This window comes from Myotis nattereri (assembly GCF_964212035.1).
Source record: "Myotis nattereri genome assembly, chromosome: 9".
NCBI lineage: Eukaryota > Metazoa > Chordata > Mammalia > Chiroptera > Vespertilionidae > Myotis > Myotis nattereri.
Window position 1 is genome coordinate 66906153 of NC_138084.1, and position 23947 is coordinate 66930099.

At 39.3% G+C, this 23947-nt stretch overlaps 1 protein-coding gene across 1 annotated transcript in view; it reads right to left on the reverse strand.

Moving 5' to 3' along the window:
* Window positions 1-4736: 4736 nt before the first annotated feature.
* TMEM123 (transmembrane protein 123) overlaps window positions 4737-23947 on the reverse strand; it is a 49146-nt gene continuing 29935 nt past the window's right edge. Inside the window, exons 3-5 of the mRNA XM_081098360.1 lie at window positions 10714-11055; window positions 9191-9344; window positions 4737-7065 (exon numbers count right to left, since the gene is read on the reverse strand). Of these exons, the coding sequence (XP_080954486.1) occupies window positions 7041-7065; window positions 9191-9344; window positions 10714-11055 (521 nt within the window). The 3' untranslated portion in view covers window positions 4737-7040. The remainder of the gene's footprint in view (window positions 7066-9190; window positions 9345-10713; window positions 11056-23947) is intronic.

Below are 23947 nucleotides of genomic sequence, written 5' to 3' on the forward strand. Positions count from 1 at the left end.
GGCAGGTCTTGCCCATCCTCCATGCCCCTGCCCAGCCCCTCCCGCCGCGGCCCCTGGTCCCTTGTCTGCCAGCAGCCCTGCTCCCGCTGCCACTGCTCCCATGCACTGAAGGTGCCAGCCCCACTGGTACCCGCTGATAGTGTGGAGTGATTGGGGCCGGCACCAGCAGCGGGTGCGAGCGGTGGCTGCTGCCCAATCGCCCCTCAGGAACCGGGGGAGGTGGAGAAGCCCTCAGGGGCAATTGGGGCCGGCAGCTGCCACTCACACTCGCTGACAGCACCGAGCAATCTGGGCCGGCGCTGGGTGCTGGCAACGGGTGCAAGTTGTGGCTCTGGTGCCAGCAGCGGGTGTGAGGGGGGCAAGCCTGGCAGCAGGTGTGAGCACTGGGCAGGACTGCGGCACGCAGGAGCAAAGAATTTTCAGTAACCACCAGAGGCTCGCCCCGATGACAGCAACCAGCACCCCACCTTGGTCTGGTGCCCCCACTCACCTGCTCCACCATCCTGCCATAGCCAACACCCACCATGTTCCGAGCGCAACCCCTGTGGTCAGCACACGTCATAGTGACCAGTTGTTCTGTCATTTGGTCTATTTGCATATTAGGGTTTTATATATATAGACGGACACAGACAATAGGATGGCGAAGGCCTGGTTGGGGCAGGAACCAGGTGGAGGGAGACAATGAGGCGGGGGGAGAGGGACACCTGTAATACTCTCAACAATAAAGATTAAAAAAATAATTAAAAATAAAGAATACATAATGGGAAAAGAACAGTGTTGGGAAAACTGGACAGCAACATGCAAAAAATGAAATTAAACCTTTATCAAAAACCATATACAGCCCTAGCCGGTTTGGCTCAGTGGATAGAGCAGCAGCCTTCGAACTGAAAGGTCCCAGGTTCAATTCCGGTCAAGTGCACATGTCCGGGTTGTGGGCTCCATCCCCAGTGGGGGGCTTGCAGGAGGCAGCTGATTAGTGATTCTCTTTCATCATTGATGTTTCTCTCTCTCCCTCTTCCTCTCTGAAATCAATAAAAATATATTTTTAAAAAACCATATATGAAAATAACTCAAAATGGATTAAAGGCAAACATAAAAACTGAAATTATAAAATTCCTAAAAGAAAAGAAATAGGAGAAAAGTTCTGTGCCACTGTCCTTGGCTCTGATTTTTTTAAAAAAATTTATTGATTTTTAGAAACATCAATGAGCGAGAAACATTGATCAGCTGCCTCCTACACACTCCACACTGGGGATGTGCCTGCAACCAAGGTACATGCCCTTGACCGGAATTGAACCTGGGACCCGTCAGTCCATAGGCCGACGCTCTATCCACTGAGCCAAACGGGTTAGGGCTTTTTTTTTTTGTTTGTTTGTTTTTTTAATATAACACCTAGAGTTAAGTCAAAAGAAATAAAAATAAACAAGTGGGACAATAAGCAAGTTGAAGAGCAACGATAGAAGTGGGATTCCTTGTCTTGTGCCTCATCTTAGAGGGAAATCTTTCTTTTACCATCCAGTACATTTGTTGTATCTTTTTTTTTTTGTTAATCCTTACCCAAGGATAATTTTTCCAATGATTTTCAGAGAGAGTGGAAGGAAGGGGTGGGGAAAGACAGAGAGAGGAAACATTAATGAGAGAGACATATCAATTGGTTGCTTCGCACATGTGCCTTGACCAGGGCAGGGGATAGAACCTGCAACTGAGGTACATGCCCTTGACCAGGAATCAAACCTGTGACCCTTTGGTCTGCGGGCAGGTGCTCTAACCACTGAGAAAACTGGCCAGGGCTGTGTGTGTGTGTGTGTGTGTGTGTGTGTGTGTGTTTTAAATAAATGCCATTTGCCACTGTGGGGAAGTCACTTCTATTTCTAGTTTTTTGAGTATTACCATGAAAGGATGTTGGATACTGCCAAATACGTTTTCTGCACCAAGATGGTCATATCCCCCTTTGCTTTATATACATTGATCTTTGCTATGATGAACTTTCCTTGCATTCTTGGGATAAATCCCATTTTGTTATGGTGTATAATGCTATTTTTTTAAATTAAATCTTTATTGCTCAGATTATTACAGTTGTTCCTCTTTTTCCCCCATAGCTCCCCTCAATGCTTTTATTTTTTTAATGTATATTTTTTATTGTTGATAGTATTACAGATGCCTCCCATTTACCGCTCCCCCCCCCCCGCCCCCCCCCTCCCCAGCTCCTAATGCTTTTAATGTTATTGGATTCAGTTTGCTAATGTTTTGAGGATTTTTGCATTTTTATTCATAAGGGATATTGGCTTGCAGTTTTCTTGTGGTGTTTGGCTTTGGTATCAGGGCAATTCTAGCCTCACAGAGTGAGTTAGAAGTGTTCCATCTCAGTGGATATATTTATTTTATATCCTTTGGGTACAGAGCATCTGCGGGTTCCAGAAATTTCTTGCCTGATCCCATAGCAAAAGGACAGGATGAGATGTTCTGAGAAGGCTTTTGTTATGTGCCCCTTTCTCAACTTTTTGAAGCAACAGCAGCAAACACAAAATAGAAGGGAGAGCAAGCTTGGAGGCATAGGAAAAATTCTCCATAAGAGGTGGTACTTTCATTGGTTTTTAAGTAATGGTTAAAGTGATTATGTTTTATTAATAATAATAGGCAAGGCCCCTGAGTAGCTGGAAATGATAAACCTAGACATTTTGGGGCAGAAGCCCACCCATCTATTCCTTGATGTGAAGCCAGAAAAGAGCCAGAATGCTGAGTACTTTCTATTCATAGTAGAAATCTGACAGGACTTAATCTTAGCTCTCCAACTAATTTTTACTTAGTTGTTAGCTATTTGTATCTAGAGATGTCTGTTAAATTATGTTCTCTTTACTACCAACCTACCAATGAATTTGTAAGGTCACATAACAGCAGAGTAGACATAAAGTGTTTGTATTTTATGTTTCTTTTTATTATGCATATTGGTTTAATGTAGTCCTACTTTTTGTTTTGTTGCTTGTGGTGTCATCCAAAAATTCATTACCAAGATCCATTATTGTCAAGGAGCTTTTTTCCTCTAGGAGTTTTATGGTTTCTGTTCTTACTTTTAAGTCTTTAATCCATTTAATTTTTGTGAGAGGTGTAATGTAGGATAGGGGCCTAGTTTCATTATTTTATATGTGAATACCCAATTTCTCAGTACTATTTACTGACGATTGTTTTTACTCCATTGAGTATTGACTCACTTGTCTATTAGTTGATGCTATATGCATTATTTCTGGGCTCTTGATTCTTTCCCATTGGTCTGTGTATCTGTTCTTATGCTAGTACCACACAATTCTGATTACTGTAGCGTCTATTTTATTTAGGGTTAAATTGATTTTTTTCACCATTCACCCACCACCTTTGGCAAGCATATATAGCTTTATATAATAGCTTCAAATCAAGAAGTGTGATACCTCCCACTTTGTTCCTTTCTCAGGATTGCTTTGGTTATTTGGGGTTGATTGTGGTTTTCAGCGTAGAGGTCATTCACCTCCTGTTATTCCTATGCATTTTGTTTTTGATGGAACCATTATCTTTTATTATAAATGGAACCATTATCTTTTTTCAGATAATTGTTAGTACATAGAAATGCTACTGCTTTTTGTACATTAATTTTGCATCCTGCAACTTTAGTGAATTTGATTCCGCCTAATAGTTTTTTTGGTGGAATCTTCAGGATATACTATATGTAAAACCATGTCATCTGCAAATAGAAACAATTTTACTTCTTCCTTTCCAAGTCTGATGACTTTTATTTCTTCTTCTTGCCTGATTGCTCTAGCTAGGACTTTCAGTACTGTGTTGAATAGGGGAGGTGAGAGGGGGAACAAAGTCAAGAACAACCTATGTTGTTTCTTTCTTGGTGATGTCATTCATTCTGAGCATTTTTTTGTATGCGTAACATAGTTTAATTTTTAAAAAGTTAGCTGAAACTTAAAAGGTGTTTCCCCACCCCCCTGTACAGATGTACTCTTTATTACATCTTCTCCCATACCATTGGGTCAAAAGCAAGACATATTCTAAAGTTGGTGGGGGTGTAAACTCTGCCCAGAGTGAACCAAACAAGGGTGGGGAGGGAGGAGGAATTGTGTACAAATATTATAACAGGGTACTTTTTTATTAGCTAAAGGATTTCCTGAGGACTGTATCCTTTCCCCTTGATTACCTTATAACATTTGCTATTCTCAGATAGTTAAATTATGTCCAGTTTTAAAGGAAAAAAAACCGACTTGAATACTATACATTAATGCATTTGCAGTTGATTTATATAGGATATGGTAGTTTTTTATTTCTGCTAGGAACATTATCCTTTTAAAATTTACCCAGAATACAGAAGTGGCTTCAAATGAAAATTTTTTGAGCAGTGCTTCTCAAACTTTGGTGTTCATCAAAATCACCTGGTAGGATTGTTAAAACACTGACTGCTGGGCTCCACCCCAGAGGTTCAGTTGACTTTCAGTTTGGGGCTCAAGAATTGGCACTCCTAACAAGTTTCCAGGCGATGCTGTTGATGGTCCAGAATCCAAATGTTTCCTTAAACCAGCGGTTGCCAACCTTTTGGACCTCACAGACCACCAGTGGTCCGCGGACCACTGGTTGGCGACTGCTGGTCCAGATAACTTCATTTACAGTGTCAGTTTAGCCCCAACAATCTGATTTTTTACTTGGGGCTTTTCTTATTGTTAATTTCTCTTGAGTATGATAAAAATGAAGCAAAACCACACATATAAAACTCTTGAACAAAATTTTATTCTAAAAATAGATCTTAGTAACAATGAAATACCCAAAGCTGGTTATTATAATAAAAAGGAAGAGGAATTCACTTTAAATGTTTCTTCTGAAAAATACAAAATTATCATTGTAATATACTGCCAACTCTCATTTATCTGTATTTGAATTTATTTATTTTATGGATTAATGAAAATTTTAAATCGTTGATTGGATTCTGCCTAATATACATCTGGATTGCTTTTATCTTCAAGTTAAATACATTCTCAAAGAATGCAAACAAAATTGAACATTTGCTTTAAGGAAACATAATTAGGAAAATAATTAGGAAATGTGCTCCAAAGCAAACTATTGGCTTGTATCCCCGTTTCTCCCAATTTTTGCACATAATCAAAAAAAACCTGACTGTACTGAAGTACTGGTATTTAAAAGTAACAAATTATACAACTTATATACAGAGAAAATTCAACTAAATTATTTCAAACCCAAAGCACAGGGAACTAAAGGCATATAACATTTAGTACTTAAAAAGTGGTTTTATATCTTCAAAGTGCTAAAGAAAGAAGTATTCAAGAAAATTCTAGGCCTGTCTACAAAGTTCTGGCTGATTTCAGTACTAAAATATCAAGAACAAAGGGGACAAAACAACTTAAATTTAAAAGGCCCTTATTACTATTAAAGATGAGTGAGTCACATACAACTTACCTATCAGCCCACATTTTTCTCAAACTAATGTAAACACATGCTTTTCATAATATTTCTTCCATATTGCATGTGTTGCATACACCCTGTCATATCCATACTTTGGATATTTATCATCCACATTCATCACATCAGTTGGCCATACTGCAGTGAGCAGAAATGACCCTTTTATATAAAAATTTGTATATGGCATTCTCCATAAAGCAAAAGCTGGCCACAAAAGTTATATTTAATTTCTATTAAATGCAGGTTCATGTTTATTAGGATATCTTAGCTCATTTTTAGACTGTTAGAAATTGGTATGATTTACTTTGACTAATCTAAGAAATGCTATCTTATGACTAAATACCTCTTTTGTCTTGACCCTGAGTTTTGAGTGCTGGAAATATAAACTGGAAAAGTGAAAACACTCAAATGTTGGCTAATATTAGTGTCCCCACAGTACTATGCTTTTTCTCTCCACTAACAATACATCTAAAAGTGCCTCCTCTCCAGCAAAAGAGGAGTGGTGGGAAAAATACCCCAATAAGGAATTCCTGTTTTAAAATTATTCCAAAATACATTGGTGTTTTAATATAAAAATGCAGTTTCCCCAAACTTTTTACAGTGCAGAAAAATATAATATTTTCATCTTATAGGTTTAGTAGCTTGAGGGGGGCTCTACAATCCTTGGCTTGAGGAACAGGTTAATCTACAGTCCTGACTAGACAGAGTGCTAAATGTTATTTGGAAATCATGTAAGGGACTTTTATTTTAAAGTTACGTGTGTTTATGCTGCATTAAACATTTCTATATATTGAAAGCTCTACATATCTTAAATATTCACTAAACATGTAATTAATAGCTGGGTATAAAAAAAGCAATTTCCAGTGGTGAGGCTATTCTCACAGTAGCAAATAATCTAACTTATTTAACACTACAAAGTCTTTAAAACACTATCACGTTAAACGCTGCAGCTTGCTGAAATCACAGAGGGAAAAAAGATAATTATATCAACTGCTATTGAAAGCTTGAAAGGAGTTTTTAAAAAATATACCGGCTAACAGGGTTAAGCCCCAGTAAGGTTTCTGTTTTTATTTGATTTTTTTTTTTCGGGTGTGTGCATTTTGTTTCTAAACCAAGTATTATGCTTTAAAACACAAAATACTGATGCTTTCTAAAGAGACATAAACCAAAATCATGCTTACGACCTGGTTTACTCGTAACTTTTCTGCTATGTGGCATTAGTGAACTATATCCAGCTCTGAGCAGCACTGAGTTCTAAAGACAGTCAACACCCTGAGTGTTGTGACAAGCTCCTATTTCATATGTCTTCCAGTTACTGGCCCTATGTGACCAATGCCACAAGAAAAATGCGACAGGACTTGTCTTATATATTTTCTAAAAGTGAATATAACCATTGTGTTAACTGTACGCTCCAAATGTTCATTAAAAACCCAAACCAAACCTTTTTTACCTTTAGTAATCATGAGGAATATTTATGTAATACATTGTACATTATGTGCATGACCTGTTGTTCATACTATTTTAAAAAAGAGAATATTGGCTTAAACTAATCGATAGGGTTCATCAATCTTCTTTCTGTTGGTCCTTAGATTTTCTTAAATGATGGCATCATGTTCATCACTGTAATACATCAAAAGTTAAAGTTACTTTGTTTTGTATCAAAACTACTTATAGATTCATATTTTTAAGTAAAGTAACAAATAATTTCAAGTTTCAGAATCAAAATGAATTGTGATTCCTTTAAGTCAAAGTACCTGGTATGCTCTAGTGGTTAAGGATTCAAGCCGGGGTTCAGGTTGTCAAACAAGCCTAAACTTACATCTCTGCTCAGCCTCTTAGGGCTGTGTGACTTTTCACCAGTTAGCTATTATTACCTTCTTTAAAAAAGGAAACCACCATATTTCTTGAGCATTTACTATGTTCCAGACGTTATACTACAGACATTACATCCATAACTCAGTTCATCCTCATAGTAACTCCATGCAGAGGATACTTTTATTTACTTTATTCACGATCCCATTCTGCAGAGGATCCGAAGCTAAGCAAGCACGTGAACTCTGGTCTTGACCACTGTGCACTGGGCTGCCTCGTTTATACAGCACGGGAAGGCACCCTGCTAGTCCACAGTCAACCAGACTCAAACTAAGGCTGCCTGTCCCAAACCCCATGTCTCTCCACGCAACTCTTAAGAAAGATAGGAGCAAACATTGTAATCCATGTCTTAATCAATTATTACCCAATAAATGAAAACTAGAAATGCTCATTAGTACTGTACAGAAAAGGTCTCAATTTCTTTAATGGGACAAACATTAAGTTCTTACTTAATTACTGGCTTTAAAATGCACTATTTTTTTTTCTACATAGCACTAAGAAAAATATAGCCAATTAAACTAAAACACAATGCTTTCTCATCCCATAGACTGTAAGATATATCCTAATTTCAGAGGTGTTAAAATATGGGGGTGGGGGTGGGGGGAAGGTGTACCTGAACTCAATTAAATATGGTATTATCATCTACTGGTTCCTACATGAAGATAAGACCCTTTTAGAGTCAAGCTCTGCTTCTGCCAGCACAGTGCCCTTTGTGGAGTGGGGATTCTGGACTCTGACTTACTCCACAGGGCACGCAGAATCGTGGTCATGTATGTGTGAGGAAAATTAGCCCATAAAGCTAAAATTGTGTATTTTGTAGTTAAATCAACTTAAAAGTACATTTTAATTTAACTGCTTCACTATTTTATTAACCTCAACTACATGAATAAATATTGATACTATAAAAATAAGTGGCTTTTGATTTGCTATCATCAAATGTGCTTTCTCTTTAACTGCTTAAATTTATCAAGAAAACAGATGATAAATATTTCTAGAAACACTTAAGTGCTTTTAAAAATTATTGCAAATTTCAAGGCTCAATCAGTCTTTCCCAACTGTCTCTTACATGGAAAGTCTGCGTGGGATGCATACGCTTACAACTTAAGAAGAACAAATTTTGGGAAATGATCATCTATTCTATGGTATATATATATATATATATATATATATACTAACATCAGAAGAATGAATTGGTACTTTACATATAAAACTCAAAAGAAAAACCCAGAAGGACTTTGTTGGCATACTGAAAGCTGAGAGATAATACCTCCCCAAATCCTAAGACCTGTACAGTTATACAAAGGGTGAACATGATTTCGTGATCAGGACTTGATAAAACTCACCTGAAAAATAGTTTTACTGCAGATAAAATGATAAAATACATTATGCTAACAACTCATTTGATATAGGAATTTAGCAGGGGAGATGTGGCTGTCAGAAGAATTTCTTCAGGTGCTTTGCCTTTGTCATCGAAAGCAAAAACCATGTTTTTACCAAGTATGTTATTTTAGTGTTACTGACAAACACAAGAATGCTAGGCCAATAGCCGTATGAAATCTGATCTAGTACTTCTAACAAGTAGAGCTATAAGGAAGCAGAAAGCGTTGGCTTAACTTGGGTCTCTGATAACAAATGTATGACATTAATAAAATGTATTTTTATAGGTATATATATCAATTTTTGGGGTAAAAAATTATAATTAGAAGCGGTACACAAATAATTTCCTTTGGGTATAGAGGATTAATGGGAATATAATTCATAAATCTACGAATTTCTAATATCAGAGATGAACATTCCCCTATTACTGACATTCTGTCATGATATTTAAATACAGAAATAATAATTTAAAAAGTCCTAGGCAATCAAAACTCACATGGTTCTATACTGAATGCCTCTTCTTGAATAATACATTCTGCATCCAACGTAAAGAATAGATAACATTCCCAGTGTTAATGCAATACCACCGACAAAGCTGCCAATATCAAATTTTGATCCTTTATTTTCTTTAGAATTTATAGTTGCTGTGACTAGAAGAAAACAAAACAAAATAGGCTTTAGCGATTTTTAAAAACATAACGAACTAAAACTTTCTGAATCTCTATAGAAGTGAACACTGAATTGGGGAGAAGGGGGAATCTAAGCAAAGAATGCTGCTTTCCGGTGTGTCTAGCGAGTTGCTGGGCTCTAGCTTTCTTCAGTTTATCTAACACATCTCTTAATGAAAAACCTCCAGTGCCTGCAACCCCAGGATCTTAAGGTGTTTGATAGCACTGGACTTGGATGGTCTACCAAAAACTCAGAGGCAGCAAGACTTGGGGAGTTTTTATTTTATTTCATGAATCCTCTAAAGCAGCGGTTGCCAACCTTTTGGACCTCACGGACCACCAGTGACCACTGGTTGGCGACCGCTGCTCGAAAGAGTTCATGCCTTAACAAGCTGTCTGGAAAACACAGCTATAATCTGAAACTGGATCCAATCTGAATAAATGTTTCTAAGTGAAATTTCTTTTAAATACATTGGGAATCTAAACTATTTTGTTTTTAATCATGACAAGAGCCCAATATATTAAAGTTGATTTCAATACATAAATTGTAGTAGTAAAGAAAACAAAATATGTAAAAACACATAAAAGAAACTAGAAAGCCTGCTATTTGTTCCAATAAGTGTAATCACTAGCTTTTAAATAGAACTTCAACACTGGATAACTTAAAAAGAGGACCTTCTTAAGGTTTTCGAATGCATGGTTTCACAGGCATTATATTTTCAAAAAAGCAAAAATTAAAGTGCTGAGACTCTGATACGACATACATGATTATATCTAAGACCATCTTAAATAACTTTTTGGCACAAATTAATTGAAAACCAAGTTCACCATGATTTTGAAATCATGTAGACTGAGCCTGCCTAATTCCTTTCTACAATGAGGCAGAGAGTTAAAGGTCTGATAAGTTTTCACATCATAATATAAAATCCGTTAGTATAAATTACTTATTCACAGATAGGTCTTATTTGGTAGGATTATGTTAGAAACCCATTTTTTAAAATATATATTTTATTGATTTTTTACAGAGAGGAAGGGTGAGGGATAGAGAGTTAGAAACATCAATAAGAGAGAAACATCAATCAGCTGCCTCCTGCACACCCCACACTAGGGATGTGCCTGCAACCAAGGTACATGCCCTTGACCAGAATCGAACCTGGGCCCTTTAGTCCGCAGGCCGACTATCCACTGAGCCAAACCCGTCAAGGCAGAAACCCATTTTTTTTTTTAAAGGGACAAGAGCACTGTGTCAACTCTATCCCTGATCTCTACAGCTAATTTATTTAATAGTAAATCATTGCCTAAATTTCTGTATTTATTTTTTCAGGAGAAATAGGTCATTTTTAATACATACTTGTTACGGATGAAGAAACAGATGTCGCTGAACTGTTGTGGGTTGTGGCCATCGTGGATGTCGACATCTGGGATGTGTGTTGTGAAACACTTGTTGTTATTTTGGGTGTAGACTTTAAGGTGGTGGAAGTCATATTTGCTGAGACCCCTTGTGTTGTCATCTGAGAAGTCGCTGTGGGTTTCAAGGTGGTGGCTGTCACGCTTTTGGAAGAAACTGGAGTTGATGGCTTTGCTGAGGATTTCGAGGTGGTGCTTGTCACTGGGGAAACTGGATTTGTAGATGGTTTCACAGTGCTGTGGGAAGATTCATTTCTATTGACGGAAGACACGAATGTGGTATTCCCTGGAAGGATATAAAAACAACAACATTAAACGAGCAGAAGGGAGGGGCAGAAAGGCAGAGCAAGGAAGGAAGCGTACGATGTCAACTTTCCCCCTGCAGGCTCCCAATCCTGAGGTAGGCCGGGCTGGCAGAAAGGAGCAATTCCAACTTTGAATCAGTGTCGAGTTTTATTAGTTTGGTATTACTCTGGAAACGAGAGACATGCTACTAAATACAACTCATTCAGGAAAGTGGACACACTCTGGATAATACCTTAGCTAGTGTAAGTGGAGGGTGGAGCTGCCAGGAAAGGGGCACATGCAACACATAGTTGCTGATGCTTAGTGTTACGGGTTGAACTGTGTCCCCCTCAAATTCATATGCTGAACTCCTAACCTTAGGAGAGGACCTTATTTGGAGAGAGGGTCTTTACCAGGCAATCAAGTTAAAAAGATGCCATTAGAATGGTCTTTATAAATGGGGAAGTGGCGGTTAGGAAACTGGTGCCCTTATAAAATGGGGAAATCTTCACACAGGAAGAACACCATGTGATGATGAAGGCAGAGATCAGGGGATGCTTCCTTAAGCCAAGGACCACCAAAGATGCCCAGCACACCACCAGAACTAGGCAAGGGACACAGAAGAGATTCACTCACGGCCCTCAGGGGGAAGGCCATCCTGCTGACAGTCCAGCTCCAGCCTGCGAGACAATGCATTTCTGTGGTTTAAGCCACCTGGCTTGTGGCCTTGGCTGTGGCAGCCCTAGGAAACCAACACGCTCAGGTTCAGTGTTTCATTTCTTACAAATGTGTCTCTCGGCAGCTGTATTCCCTAGTGGTTGTGCTGAGCTGGCTCCCGTTACAGATCTTTGAAACGAATCACTGTGAGTGGAAGTAAGCCAGCCAATACTTGCCAAATCGTTCCCAAAACGTGGTTAGGTAAAACTTGAAGTCACCTATAGGTTTCAGTTAGACAGTTTCTCAATCTTAACCCCTGGTTTCAACTAACCATCAGAGGAAAACGAAAGGGCTGTAATAAAGTATCTGTGCACCATCCTTCCCCATCGTGCAGGATTCAGGAGGAAAAGAGGAACAAGATAAAGAATGTACGCCCGGATCTGAGTGATGTTTCGTCGCTGCGGTGAAAATACTCCAAACAGTCCAATCAGCTCTCCACTTCTGTTTTGTGGTAAGAGAACTATTCTCTGTACACAATTTTCTATGGTAGAACGGGAGCTTCCATTTATTGAGCTCTGCTCTGTATCACATGCTGGTGATGTTGTCCAGGCACGGTGTGTACAACAAGCTCAAGCTCTGGATCAGCTCAGCTGGGTTACCACAGACAGGCTCCACCTGAGATTTCTCTCCTTCCCCATCTACTTAAAAAAGGAATGTCACAAATACTTGGAAGAATTAACTGAGATCATTTGTGTTGAGCACTTGAGTACAGTGCCTGCTAGAGGACACAAACAATGAATGTTCTTTGTTTTATTAAATCTCTCTCTCTTACAGAGCGACACTGTACAGTTCCCTATAGAAAGCTGGAGAGTAGGCATGGTCAGATCTCCTATTTCTATGGTTGTCATCACTGGAATAACACCTTATCTGAATAACATCAGATTGAAGAGGATGCTATTGGGGATATTTTCAATTCATGGATGTAAATATCCAAAAAGAAAAAAGCGATGCCCCAGGACTTTATTAACACCAGCCGGCCACCTCCTCCTTCTTACGGCAAGGCCCAGGGCACTCTGTAGCAGCCTGTTGTTTTCCTAGTACCAAGTAAAAGTACTCATCCTTTCCAAAGTCTGGATTTATGCCAGCTGTCTTTGTATAACTCTGCTGTGTTGAAATAACTTTTCTTATTCCTATAACCGCGTGTCCAAAAATATCTAAGGGTCATTTCCCCCTTGAACCTAAATGTTTAAACTTAAGGATGACAATTTGTTTTCAGCAGGGCATCACATACACACTTAGTTCAACGTTGAAAATACATATCCAATTTAAAAAATTTTCTCAGTTATTTAAAAATGACATAGTAGCTTTATATTTCCTATTACAGTTGTCAAAAATACTGAGCTATTTAAGGCATGGACCATAAATTTCTGGTGCCAGAGTTATTTTGAGGTCTGTGATTCTAAGCACAGCAGCCTGCAGCTTGAGGAAATTAAAATAATAACTAGCTCAGTGCATGGCTCTGGGAATATTTTTAAACACTGGGAACCTCTTTCCTATAGAGAAACTAAATATCAGTGCAATCCCTGAAATGCTCGTTATTTAGAAAGCAGAGGCCACCACACAATGTCAATAGACTCATCCCAAAAATTCTTCTGAATTCAAATTACCTGAGGACCCAAAATCCATAGAATTGAAAAAATCCAGGTTAAAAAAAAAGACTCAAATAAAGAAAACGAGGCTTTAAAAAAATGTATCATCATAGAGAACTGTCCATTTTCTGAAAATCAAATATATTTTACAAGTTCCTAAATTTATAAATTAAAAAATATTCCCCCAAAGGAAAATAGCTATATATATGAACACAGAAAAACAACTGGGGTGCTTTAAATAAGTTATAACATATCAGCAATGCATTTTATTTCCACATTTTAGTTACACTATTATCCGCTTAACCTAAATCTTATTAATATAAACAGGTTTGCTTACTCTGGAAAGAACTGAAAGGGGTATTTTCAAAGTAATTATCTGCCTTAAGGACAGTGAGAACTAAAAACCGTGGGACACCGTCCAGATTTGTTAAAGGAAATTCAGCCTGAGATTCCCAGACTGAATATGGAATAAAGTCGCTGAGCAGAGAGGGTCAAAAGCAGCAAGGCTTTTCAAGGCGGTCAGGCTGCCACGAGACAAGGCCTGAGTTGGCTGGGGCTACGCAGACCGTGTCCAGGCTTTGTTATGTTTTTGCCATAGGTTCCATTCATTCTATTCCATACCCACCCTTAGTAACCCTGGCTAATTACAAAGAGAACATGAACCACAGTCACAGGGCATCTGGCATGACTGATATTATTTTCTCTCTGTTCCTGCTTAAAACCTTCCAAGCCTCTCATCCTGACCATCCTCACTCTCCACGCCACAGAATTCACTATTCGCTATGTTTAAGAACACACTCCAGTTAGCCTGGCTCCTCACTACTCAGGAACCAGCCATGATCACCCCTCCCAACACTTGTTTAGTAATTGCAAGAATTATGCTGGCAGGCTCTGAAGACACAGAAAAGATGTAATCCTTACACGAAGGAGTTCATGGGTTAGGCTGGTAAGAAAGAAGAGGAAACAATACCATTACAATATGTTGTGTCAGAGACCAGTTCCATTTTCACCTCAGAAATCTCCCTTTTTATTGAAGACCGATTTATTTTTCATTTTTCTGCACTCTTAATTATATTACTAGTACCATTAAAATGAATATCTTGTTCAGTCTTTTCAATGGCATTAACTGGTTAATAATTGCAAGAACTGCATCTTATATTTTCATTTTGCTCTACAAAAGTACCAGGTGCAATTTTAGAAGAATTCGATCATTTTTAGCATGTGTCCCACACTGTGTAAGAGACTATAGATAGGGAAGACCGAAGAGCTGTCTAAACTCTTCACCATGACAGAGCGGCCCAAGTCTCCTCTGCTGCTTAATGTTCTGCCACTTCTGTCTGCCCCAAGAGGTCTAACTACTGACCTTTATCCTGGCATGAAGTTCATTTCTATGTTTCTTTGTTGCTTTTTCATATTAATTATTCCTCCTGAAATGTTTCCCACACATTCTCAGTCTGGTGAAATCCTATTAATGTTCAAGGGCATGTCTAGAAGTCACATTAAAGTTATATTAAATGTACTAAACAGGTCACTTAAAATATAAAGAGTATCAGACTGGATTAAGAAGAAAACACGAACTGTTTATAAGTGATATATCTCAAACATAAGATCCAGAAAAGCTGAAAAGTACTGAAAGTAAAACTATAGAAGTTATATGACAAAATTACTAACCAGGGAAAAGGTGATGAGTGGTTCTGGTTCAAGATGGTGGTGTAGGGAGATACTACACTCACCTCCTTCCATTGATACACCAAATCGATAGCCACAATATGGTGAATTTCCTCTGAGGAAAAAAAAAAAACCCTCAAAAACTAGCTGGACCAAACATTTGCATTACAAGGATCTCAGAAAGAGAAGAAAGGGGCAGAAAAATGATTGGAAAAAATAATGGCTAAAAACTTCCCTGCCCAGGGAGGAACAGGCATCTAGACACAGAAAGCTTAGAGTCCAAAAAAGATGAACCCAGAGACCAACTCAAAGACACACTGTAATTAATGTCAAAGGTTAAACACAAGGAGAGAAACTTAAAAGCACCAAGAGAAAAACAACTTGTTTTATACAGACTTCCCCCCCCCCCCGCCCCACCCCCTCTCCCTGGCAGTAATACTATCAGATTTTTCAGCAGAAACGGTGCTGGCCAGAAAGAAATGGCATGATACATTTAAAGTGCTGAAAGAAAAACTTCCAACCAGAATACTCTACCGGGCAAAGCTGTTCAGAATTAACGAAGAGATAGTTTTCCAGAAAAGCAAAAGCTAAAGGAGTTCTACACCGCTAGACTGGCCTTACAAGAAATGTTAAAAGATTTCTTTTTAAAAAAATATATATTTTTATTGATTTCAGAGAGGAAGGGAGAGAAAGAGAGAGATAGAAACATCAATGATGAGAGGGAATCATTGATTGGCTGCCTCTTGTGCATTGGACTGAGACCGAAATCCAGGCATGTGTCCTTGACTGCAATCGAGACTGGGACCCTTCGGTCCGCAGGCCGATGCTCTATCCACTGAGCCAAACCGGTTAGGGCGTTAAAAGATTTCCTTAAGCTGAAATGAAAGGGTGCTAACTAGTAACAGAAAAACACATGAATCTCAACTGGTAAAGTCAAAATTCAGGATAACCTTATATTGTAAAGGTGATGGTTTAATCACTTATAAATCTATAATGATAAAGGGATCAATCCAACAAAAAGATATAACAATTGTGTATATTTATACACCCAACATAGGAGCACCTAAATATATAAAGCAAATATTAACAGACCTAAATAGAGAAATAGACAGCAATACAATCTCAGTAATGGTAATTAATATCCCACTTGCATCAATGAATAGATCATTCGAACCAAAAAATCAATAAGGAAATATTGGCCTTAAACCATGTTAGATGACGGACTTAAAATATAAAACATTTCATACAAAAGTAACAAAATACACATTCTTCTCAAGTAGTCATGGAATATTCTTTAAGCTAGATGATATATTAGGTCACAAAACAAGTCTTAAATTTAAGAAGATTGAAATCATATCTAGCATATTTTCTGTACATGTTATGAAACTACATATTAAACTGGAAAATCCAACAATATGTGGAGATTAAACAGCATGCTCCTGAACAGCCAATTGGTCAACAAAGAAATAAAGAAATACCTTGAAGCAAATGAAAATGGAAATAGAACATACCAAACATTCAAAGAAGTAATGTCAATGCTCCTCGAACTCTTTCAAAAGTTGAAGGGCAAGAAATGCTTGCAGCCCTGACTGGTTTGGCTCAGTGGATAGAGCGTCGGCCTGCGGACTGAAGGGTCCCAGGTTTGATTCTGGTCAAGGGCATGTACCTTGGTTGCGGGCACATCCCCAGTGGGGAGTGTGCAGGCGGCAGCTGGTCGATGTTTCTCTCTCATCGATGTTTCTAACTCTCTATCTCACTCCTTTCCTCTCTGTAAAAATTCATTAAAATATATATATATATAAAAAGAAAATGAAGGATTGAAAGCATGTGAATAGATGTAAAAAAAAAACACCCCAAAACAACCTTTTGGAATAAATTCAACATGAATTTATGATAAAAACTCTCAACAAAATGGGTATAGAAGGAAGATATCTCAACATAATAAAGGATACATATAACAAACCCAAAGCTAATATACCTAACGGTAAAAAGCTGAAAGCTTTTCCTCTAAGATCAACAATACAAAAAGATGCCCACTATCGCCATTTCTATTCAACATAGTACAGGGGCGTCTTGACTTACGAGTGTCCTGACTAACGAGTTTTTTGAGATACCAACTGTCTCTCCGCAGATTTTTTGCATTGAGTTGACAGAGTAATTTGAGTTAACGAGCTCCGTCTCGGAACAAATTAAACTCGTAAGTCAAGGCCCCACTGTATTATAAATCCTAGCCACAGCAACCAGACAAGGGAAGAAAAAGAAGGAGGTAAAACTCTCACCATTTGCACAGCACCTGATACTATATCTATATATCTATATCTATATATCTATATATCTATCTATATCTGTATCTATATCTATACAAAATCCAAAAGATTTCATGAAAAAAAAAATAAAACTATCAGAACTGCCCTAGCCAGTTTGGCTCAGTGGATAGAGTGTCGGCTTGTGGACCAAAGGGTCCTGGGTTCGATTCCATTCAAGGGCACATACCTTGGTTGTAGGCTCCTCCCCGACCTGGGCCCTGGTCAGGGTTCATGCAGGAGGCAACCAATCGATGTGTCTCTCTCACATCGATGTTTCTCTCTGTCTTTCCCTCTCTCTTCCTAAAAATCAATGGAAAATTATCCTCAGGTGAGGATTAATTAACAAACAAACCAACAACAACAAAAAAAACAGAAAAAAACTCTATTAGAAAAAAAAATTGAATTCAGTAAAGTTGAAGGATATAAAATAAATATACAGAAATTTGTTGCCTTTCCATACACCAGTAATGAAATGAGTAGAAATTAAGAAAACAATCCCATTTACAATTGCATACAAAAAGCAAAAAAATACCTATAAATTTAACCAAAGAGGTGAAAGACCAGTACTCTGAAAACCATAAAACACTGAAGAAAGAAACTGAAGAGTGTACCAATAAATGAAAGGCTATACCATGCTCATGGATTAGAAAGACTAATATTGCTAAAATGTTCTCACTACCTAAAGCAATATACAGGTTCAATGCAATCCTTATCAAAATACCAATGGCATTCTTCTCAGAACTTGAATACTACAATTTTTATGGGATCACAGAAGACCCTAAATAGCCAAAGAAACCTTGAGAAAGAGCACAGTGGGAGATACTACACTCACTATACTACAAAGCTACAATAATCAAAACAGTACAGCACTGGCATAAAAACAGATATACAGAAACATATGCAGATCAATGAAATAGAATAAATGCGGTCAGTTAATCTGAGACAGAGTAGGCAGAGGATAGACAATTGGGTAAAGACAGTCTTTTCAATAAGTGGTGCTGGCAAAACTGTACAGATACATGCAAAAAAGTAAAACTGGATCACTTTCTTATACCACATCCTATATAATAAAAACCTAAAATGCAAATTGACTGGTGGAACGACTGGAGAACAACCAGCTGCTATGATGTGCACTGACCACCAGGGGGCAGATGCTCAATGCAGGAGCTGCCCCCAGCCCGCAGGCCCCAGGTCAGCCAGGGCAGGTGCCAGTGGGGGCTCCCCCCTCCCCTGATCACCCTGCTAGTCGCCCCACAGAGGGAGGTGACAAGTGGCGGCCAGGGGTGGGGCTGGTGTCAGGCTGGCCAAGGCAGGTGCCAGCACCACCACCCCCCGCCCCCCATCACCTCACAGATCAGCCCTGATCGACAGCCAGGCCTAGGGACCCTACCCGTGCACAAATTTCATGCACCAGGCCTCTAGTACAAAAACAAACCAAAAAATGGATTAAAGTCTTAAATATAAGACCTGAAACCATAAAACTAGAAGAAAACATCGGAATAAACTCTGATCAATCCATCTTAGCAATTTCTTTTTTAATAGGTGTCTTTGGCCAAGGACAACAAAAGAAAAAAGCAAATGGGACTACTCAAACTAAAAAGTTTCTGCGGGGTGAAGGAAACCATCAACGAGCCTTACAAACTGTGACGGGCACTTCCTGTTTGTCCCTCCAGTTCTCTCCCTCCCGTGTCCTGCCTGCTCTCTGACCGGAGACAGAGCCATTATGAACTGCACTGACAGGCTCCCTTGCCACCGAGGCTTCTGGTTTGGTTCAGCCAAAGAGAAAGCATCATTTGTTAATGCTGTATAGTCCTCATTTTTATTAGCTTGTGCAACTAATTTAACTGAAAACACGGTGTATTTTACTGTGTGGCATTAGATCCAACCAGGAACAAGCTCACAAAGTCTCAAGCCCGGTCCTGCGTGCCCTAAAGCTATCTGTCCACATGCTATTTATTTAATCAGTATTTAAACGGTATTCATTCCGAGCCAGATTTGAACGTAGGCGGTTTGGCCACCACGCTGAAAAGCTTTGGTTGGGACGGGTGAATGATTGTGTCCTTGCCCCACTGTTGACTTTCACTAAGAATAAGCTGGTCGTGGATTTTAGGTAGAAAAAGTAACAACATAAACATTCTCAGAATTACTCTAAGTAACCTCAGCTGGGCATGTAACAAATACTCCTGGTGTTCCATGCTCCACAGACCTACGTCCAGAAAACACGATCGGTCCGCCTGCATTGTAAAACACCCATACAACAGTAACAACTTCTCATCTCCTGAAAGATTTCCTTTTCCCCAGCAGCGCCAAAACGTGTGAGAGAACAGGTCTGAAATATTTTGAAATAACACTGTAATTGCAGCCTCAAAAGGCTGTGCAGGTGGTGCCGTCAGTCAGCTGCGGAAGATCCACGGCCCAACCATGGAGAATAACCATGCGTAATGTGCAGCTGCCACACAAGAATTTGGTCATTAACAAGCTCCAAGCACCACAACAAAGAGATATTCAGCCAGCAAAATCGGAGTCTGCTCCAATGGCAGCAAAAAGAAATCCCTAGAAATGACAACTGGACAGGGTAGTATCCACTAGTAAATATTCTTAATTCATCATGCAAAGGCACTAGAAAATGTAATACTTAGTATTGTACTTTTTTTCTGCACAACAGAAAAATATAAATTTTGCAATTACTAAAAATACATCATTAAATGCTAAATATGGTGCCACAGTCAAGAATGGGTTTGCTCCTCACAACTGTGACTCGGGAGGGAAGGTAAATACCCTACATCGCTCACTGTCAGATGAGGTGGGAAGCAGACCTTACCACAGGCCATCCGACTTCTCCGGAACGGACCATCTTTTCACTGCTTTGGTCATTTTTTCCTGATGAGGACCCACCCTCACTCCAGAGCCTGCTGCATCTGCTTTAGGTACTAACTTTGTCACTGATTCTCTTCATTGCACTAAAATCACCTTCAATAAACAAATGTACATACGTAATAAAAAGCTGAAGCTAAAACAAGAGCTTATTAGATTTCTTGTTGTTGTTGAAGATACTTTTTCCATTGCTTTTCAGAGAGAGTGGAAGGGAGGGAGGGAGAAATGAAGGAGGAAGGGAGGGAAGGAGGGAAGAGGGAAGAACAGGAGGGGGATGAGAGAGAGAGAAACATAGATGTGAGAAAACACATCGACTGGTTGCCTCCCAAATGCACCCCAAACAGGGGCAGGGGATGAACCTGCAACCCAGGTATGTGCCCTTGACCAGGAATCGAACCTGCAACCCTTTGGTGCATGGGCCAATGCTCTAACCACACTGGCCAGGGAAGATTTTTTTAAAAATTTAAATACTAAGAGTTTCATATAATTTTTATTAAGCAATACTCAAGACTTACAAAAGGTACAAAGAATAATACAAGCATCTGTGTTCTCACCAACGTGATTAAGAAATAAAAAAACTTTGCCAATTAAGAAATCCCCAAAAGGTGTTTCCTCCCCAATTGTAATTCTGTCAGAAGAACTACTACCCTGAATTTATTATAAATTTCTTCCTATTTTTACTTCACACTATCTCTAAGCAGTACAGTACTGTTTGTCACATGTTTAAATTTTATATAACTAGCATCATGTTATAGGTACTTTTCTGTTCTTGCTTTTTGTACTCAACATTGCATTAATGAATTTCATTCATGTTAGTTAGCATCGACTCCTCTATGCATTTCACTCATTCCTCATTGTTTTTAAATTTCTTTAATACTGAGAATTAGGTTCATTCATTCCTCATAGTATTTAAATTTCTCCAGTACTGAGAATTATGTTTTGAAATGTTTTCTGTTTCTATGAGACCGATTACATGCAATGACTAGCTCAAATACCTTTCTGAATCATCTACCCAGAACACAGCTGAAAGGCAAAAGGCCGTATACACTCAGGCTCTTTAGTTGTAAAAGATCTATCCCCTTGTGCCCGCCCTCAAAACCCTAGCAACTACTGACCCAGCAATTCCACTTCTAAGAATCTAGCTAAACGCTAGCTCAAGTCGGTAAAGGTATGTATGTATATTCACTGCAGCACTGTTTAGAAGAGTAACAATATCCGCTAATGGGGGCCCGGTCAAGGGAATGATGGTACATCCATATTATGAAACATAACACAAACATGGAAATGAATCAGACAGAAGAGAATGCATATTGTGGGGGTTTTAAAATATGCCCACAAATTCTTTGATATTCCTCCCTTCAAAAGCTGAAGTCTAATTCCACTTCCCTTGTAACTTAGAATCTTGCTTTTAACAGAATATGGCAAAAGTAATGGTGCGTGACTTCTGAGGCCAGGTCATAAAAAAGCCAGCTTCTGTCTGTCTCTCCACCATCTGGGAATCTCCAGGAATGCTCACTCTTGGGGAAGCCTTCCACCCTACTGTGAAGATACGCAAGCAGCCCTCTCCTACATCAGGGGAAGAACTGAAGCCGCCAACAGCCAGCCTATAATTATGTTAGTTCACCTCCGAAGGGAGTCCTTCAGCCTCACTCAAGCCTTCATGACTGCAACCTCAAATCTGACCCCAGCTAAGTATCCAGCTAAGTCACTACTTAACTCCTAGTGCACAGGAACAGTGAGAGAATAAACAAACCACTAAGTTCGGGGGTCCTGTTATGTAGCATAACCAACAATGTGCTAACACGAAAAGATCAATATTCCGTAGTCCAGTCAAAACTGTCAACTTGTATGTTGGGAATATGCATATTTTGTATATTCATACCAGCAAACAGTGATTATATCTAGGGAGTTTGGGGAAGGGGAAGGAAAGGGAGGGAGGGAACAGAGTCTTTTTTATTTTATTTTATATTTTTTTCATTGCTTGAAAGATTCAGTGCATATATTATTAACTTCCAACAAAGATACACACCAATAAAGATTAAAAAAAAAAAAATCTCTCACCCTTTGTAAAAGAACAAAATTACCTTAATTTTAGACACATTGCTGCCAAGTTCTATTGTGTGGTTTCCTAGTTGACTGCTGATTAAAAACTGTAAATTGAGGGAGGAGTGAGCTATCAGAGGGAGGCATATTGCCAGTACAAAGACATGACAGTTGAGTCTGTTAGAAAAAGGAGACAGAAGCTAAAATAAACCATCTGAAGCCACTCAAGCGTAGAAACAAAGACCGCCATGCATCTAGAAGCCTCTGAGGATGTAACTACCTCATAGGACTATCCTATCTAATAACAGACAAACATGGTAATTGACCATACCTTCACTACGCCTCCCATTGGCTAATCAGCGAGATATGCAAATTAACCGCCAACAGAGATGGCAGTTAGTTTGCATACATAGGCATGAAGCGAAGACTGAAGGCGGCTCTGGCCGGAGCAGCAAGGGCTGTAAAGGCGGCTCCGGCCGGAGCGAAGGCCTGGGTCCCGGGTGCCGGAGGAAAACCGGTGCCGGCAGCCAGGGGAAGGGAACGCCTATTGCACGAATCTTTTCATGCAACAGGCCTCTAGTAACTATAAAAAACAGTATTTATACAGCAGTAAGTAGTGTACAAAGTATTCCACATACAGAATTTTATTTTATCCCACAATAAACCCTGAGGTATACAGAAGTATTTTTACTGCCATTTTACTGATTTGGAAGCAAACCCAGGGAGTGAGTGGAGCCAGGGCACAAAACACCCAGAATTCCATTCTAAAAATTCAAACTTGGTTATATAATAACACCAGTTATCTGATACCAAAAAGAGAGAGGGTCAAGCTTATAGATGTGGGTCATGACATTGCTACAGCCAGAATGAGTGTTCCCTCCACGACATCCAACTCTGCATGACTGTAGGGTCAGCAGCAACCTTTCCAGAAAGTCTTGGTACAAGACAAACACATGTTCTTCTCAGGAGGCCATGGGAAATGCTGGAGGAGGCAGAAAATCGTTGTTGAAAGAGGAGAAGTGGGAATGCAGAAAGTTCTGATTTGTGTCAGTTTCTACTCTCCAGTTAACAGCATATGTCTATCTGTCAATCACTTGAGATTCTGAAGAGGTAACCAGGTACATTAGAAAGAAAGGCAGGGCCCTAGCCAGTTTTGCGCAGTGGACAGCATGTCGGCCTGAGGACTGAAGGGTCCTGGGTTCAATTCCAGACAAGGTCATGTACCTCAGTGCAGGCTCAATTCCTGGCCCCGGTCAGGGTGCGTACAGGAGGCAACTAATCGATGTGTTTCTCTCTCTGTCTCTCCCCCTCCCTTGCACTCTCTCTGAAAAAGAAAAATCAATGGAAAAATATCCTCGGGTGAGGATTAACAAAAAAAAATTAAAAAAAAAAAAAAAAAGCCCAGCTCATACGGCTCAGTGGTTCAGTGTTGACCCATGAACCAGGAGGTCACGATTCGATTCCAGGTCAGGGCACACACCCGGATTGTAGGCTCAATCCCCAGTACGGGGTGTACAGGAGGCAAACGATCAATGATTCTCTCTCATCATTGATGCGTCTATCCCTCTCTCGCTCTCCCTTCCTCTCTCTGAAATCAATAAAAATATATTTTAAAGAAAAAAGGCAGGGTCAACCAGTCCTGTCCTTAAATGGTTACAAAGTCTCTTTCTGTACAACTTTTCCTCAACTCTAAAAT